Below are 4,225 nucleotides of genomic sequence, written 5' to 3' on the forward strand. Positions count from 1 at the left end.
AGATAGATAGATAGATAGATAGATAGATAGATAGATAGATAGATAGATACTTTTCAGATTGTTTAGGAATCCAGAATTTAAATGAGCTGGATAATATTGTGGACATGACCCAAATGTGATGTCACTTCAGCCATTGAAGCTTGTTAATAGGGAAAGGCAGATTATATCTTGATGAAATTGCATATTACTGTAAAATTAACAGTGTTTTCAAATGAGTTTCACTTATTTCTAATAAAATGATGGGTATCAGCTTTAGAGTTAATAATAATAAACCCTAGTTTTCCTTCATCCTCTTCCTGTCTGTGCTCCTGGAGCTGGAAATGCAAACAATCTGAGCTAATCTCTAAACTTTCTAGACCTGGATTGAACAACTCTGTCCCAAAATCCCGTCTGTCAGTTTTTAAACTCATTTCCAGAAGTTTTCTGGGGTGTGTGCAGCCAAAGGAGGGAGTCTGAGTCAAGGGTTGGATTTCAAGGCGTGGTGACAGAACAGGCGGCCAACCGGAGGGAGGATGGAGGTGGGGCAGGGGCGGAGGAGGCGACTTTTGGAGAAAAGTTTGCCCGTAGTCGAGTCGCCCCTCCCCGGCCACTTTGTTGCATTTATAGGCTGAGTTCCTCGCGGTGAAGCACTCTGGTTCAGCTCTACAAGAGGGGAGGAGACTGCAGACACAGCTCCTCACACCAACCTCCTCTATCTCTACACTTTTATTTCACCTCCCCCCCTCGGACTTAAACTGCAAGAAACTTTTTGGGCAACTTTTGTAACTTTTCCACAACTTTCTTTTAAATAAAAAGCACCAGTCGTGGCCCAAACACCCGGTTGCAGCGCAGGATCCCGCTCGGTCCTCCATGAAAGACGGAGTGCGGCAGCAGATTTGGGGAAGAGACGAGATGTCAGCGACGGTGCTGTCTACTTTCTACGACATGGACATGCTTTACAAGGTAAACAACAACAAAAACAACTTATTCTGCTTTTTTATTGGCGCGCCTCTGCACGTGTTTGGATGCAACTTGTTGCAGGTTGAGTCCCAAACACATGTAAGCAGAAATAGACGCTTATCTGTTCTTGTCACCAGCAGGAGAAAAGCATGAACATGAACGCCCTCCACATCAACAGCATGCTGGATAAGAAGGCGGTGGGCGCTCCGGTGGCCGCGCTGGGCTCCGGAGGCTCCTTCACGTCGGGATTTTTCCGCAGAAACTCCACCAGCAACCTGGAGGCGATGAGTAACGGCAACAAGTACTCGCTGGGCTCCTACGGCAGCTGCATGAAGGAGAACTCCCCCAGCGGCGGCGGCGGCACGGCGCTCATGAACAAGGAGAATAAGTTCCGTGACCGCGCCTACAGCGAGAGCGCGGAGCGGGGCGTGCTGCAACAGAAGCCCGCCTCGCAGATCAACTCCACCCGCTACAAGACCGAGCTGTGTCGGCCCTTTGAGGAGAACGGCTCGTGCAAATACGGAGAAAAGTGTCAGTTCGCTCACGGCTACCACGAGCTGCGGAGCCTGACGCGCCACCCGAAGTACAAAACGGAGCCGTGCCGCACCTTCCACACCATCGGCTTCTGCCCCTACGGTCCCCGGTGCCACTTCATCCACAACGCAGACGAGCGGCGGCCCGCGCCGCCCGCCAACGCCAACATGCAGGCGGTGGAGCCCCGCGGCTACAGCCAGAGGGACGGCCTGCCGTCACAGCAGCAGCTCGCCTACAGCCAGAGAGAGAGACCAAAGCTCCACCACAGCCTCAGCTTCTCGGGCTTCTCCACCCATCACGGACTCGAATCCCCGCTGCTCGACAGCCCCACGTCCCGGACCCCGCCGCCCCCAACCTCCGCCTCGTCCTGCACCTCCGCCTCCAGCTTTTACGACGACGTCCTGTCGCCCAGCTCCATGCCCTGCATCAACAGCGCCTTCTCTTTCCCCGGGCAGGACCTGAAAGCCTTACTGGCCCCGCTGGCCGTGCACACCCCCTACGCGAACAACCACTCCAGCGGTGCCTTCTACGGGAACGCGCCGGGCAGCGTGAGCCTGCAGGCGCTGCGCCGCCTCAGCGAGTCCCCGGTGTTCGAGCCTCCGCCCAGCCCGCCCGACTCGCTCTCAGACCGGGAGAGCTACGCGAGCGGGTCCCTCAGCTCTTCCGGGAGCCTCAGCGGCTCCGAGTCCCCGATCCTAGACGCTGGAAGGCGTTTGCCAATCTTCAGCAGGCTGTCGATTTCTGATGACTAAATAATGTTTGTTTTTCTGCTTGGATTATGGACGGCTTGATTTGAGTGAGGAGGTGCCCGCACCTCCTGCTTCTCGTTTCAGCAGCAGCCACCCTGCTGATGTGCCTTTAAGCAAGACTTTTGATTACCCACCAGCTGCAGGGGTGCAGCCCCTGCTCAGACCTCCCTGGAGGGGGGAACAAGAGACCAGTTTCCACTAAAGATGCACCGATTGGGCTTTCACACAGCCGATCCAGAGCTCTAAGCTACCGATTATTTTGGTTTTCCTCACTATTAAGGACACAGAAAAGGAGAAAAGTGCTGCAGGTTCCTTGATAAAGAGTAGTTCAAATCCAGCAGACAACAGGAGTTGTTGACCTTTTTTTTTTTTTAGTAAACAGAATTAGTTTTGATGCATTAACTGTATGGATCAAAAATATCTGGTGTTTTTTTTTTTTTTATTGTGATTTTTCAGTATTTCACCTGCTGATCACAAGGAAAATGTTCTGATTGTGAGCTGTGGCCCCTCTGATCGGTGCATCTCTAGTTCCACGAGGATCATCTAAGCTTCACTTTAAGTATCCTTGACCAGGCATTAGTGTAATAGTGTTTGTATGTATTATAGCTGTATTAAAACTTAGTTAGCAAACAGAAGGCATTCCATCAGTGCCTTGCCCATGGGGCTCCTGGCAGCCTCTTTCTCTCTCCCTTTCTAACTGCTCTATCAGGCAAGCCACACTTTTCCTGGGATTAGATGTGTGTATCAAGACTTGACAAGAAAAAAAAAAAGACTTTAAGCGGTTTCAGATTTCCTCCCATCCTGCCAAGAATATGCCTTGACTTAAAGTAACACTTTTCTTTTCTTTTTTTTTTTTAATTCTTCAACTTCCATTCCAGATCTGCCGCCTTCTAGCGCCACCCAGTGGTTGGTTTGGTTAGTCTGCAGTAGTTTGTTGCTTGGTTAAAAAGCACTCTTGAGTTGGGCTTGTTTGGGGAAATCACTGCTGATGGTTGAATATATATATATCTATTTTTTTAGCTTTTTTTTTTGAGTGATTTGCATAGCAGTGCATAACTCGCTATGGACTATTTAACTTATTTATTATCTTGTGAAAAAAGTATAGGCTACATTGGTAATTTGTCCATACTGTATTTATCAAGTATGATGAAGCAATAGATCTATATTCTTTTATGTTTAAATTATGATCGCCATTATTAATCTGCATAAAGTGGAGTGTATGTTCTTTTCACAGTAATATATATATTGTTTTCTCCTTTTTTTTGTTTTGTAACTTCACTTGTTTATTTTTATTGTGAGTAAAAAAAAAAAATCTTAATTTAAGAGAACGTATGTGATATTTATTTCATTAATTTTGTTTCCTTGTTTACGTTTATTAAAACAGTTTGTGTGATTGCTGTTTGCTCCTGAGGCTGTGTCAGTGCTGTCGAAGGTCTTTATTTTTATTTTTTTTTATTTTTCCCCTTCCCCCTAGGAGGATCCATACTTTAGATGTCCTGTAGAATGTATAAACTGAGGTTGTACAGACCGTCCAGACCTTGTTTCTTTTTGTCGATCTAGTCTAGACGTCAGTGACAAAGAACCCAAGTCAATAAATTAACCAAAAAGTATTTTTATTTTTTTTTTCTCTCCTGTTTTTGCACGAGGTCACACTGTGATTCCAGCCACGTGCTAAAGAATGTAGCAATCCCTTGTGCCCCAGTATTATTAGTGTAGTGCCTATGGGGTTCACCATCTTTTTACATGCCTTAAAATTAACCAAATAAAGTATTTTTCCTACATGGCATATTTTTATATACACATTGAGCTGAATGTAGTGTTGGATTCTGCAACTTTTCAGTTGTCACCACTCAGACTCTCTGACAGAAGCAACCTTAACCTTTCTGCAAGTCCCTATTCCTCTTCCTTTTTTATTTTATTTTTTTTATATATATATAGATCTATATATATATTAAAATCTAGTCTTGAGTTTGCTGCAGAGGGAAGTGGACAAACACATTTTG

At 46.5% G+C, this 4,225-nt stretch overlaps 1 protein-coding gene across 2 annotated transcripts; it reads left to right on the forward strand.

The window, feature by feature from the left end:
- The first annotated feature begins 606 nt into the window (after positions 1-606).
- zfp36l2 (ZFP36 ring finger protein-like 2) lies at positions 607-3,534 on the forward strand. Of its 2 annotated transcripts, none has more exons than XM_015373657.1 (2): positions 607-942; positions 1,080-3,534. In XM_015373657.1, exons 1-2 carry the CDS (start codon positions 850-852, stop codon positions 2,223-2,225), a joined length of 1,239 nt encoding a protein of 412 aa, XP_015229143.1. In that variant the 5' UTR covers positions 607-849; the 3' UTR covers positions 2,226-3,534. The 2 variants fall into 2 exon arrangements, with proteins under 2 accessions (XP_015229143.1, XP_015229142.1); XM_015373656.1 differs by having other exon boundaries at positions 609-942; positions 1,077-3,534.
- Positions 3,535-4,225: the final 691 nt, after the last annotated feature.

The sequence above is a fragment of the Cyprinodon variegatus genome, unplaced genomic scaffold (assembly GCF_000732505.1).
Source record: "Cyprinodon variegatus isolate N-32 unplaced genomic scaffold, C_variegatus-1.0 Scaffold90, whole genome shotgun sequence".
Classification (NCBI taxonomy): domain Eukaryota; kingdom Metazoa; phylum Chordata; class Actinopteri; order Cyprinodontiformes; family Cyprinodontidae; genus Cyprinodon; species Cyprinodon variegatus.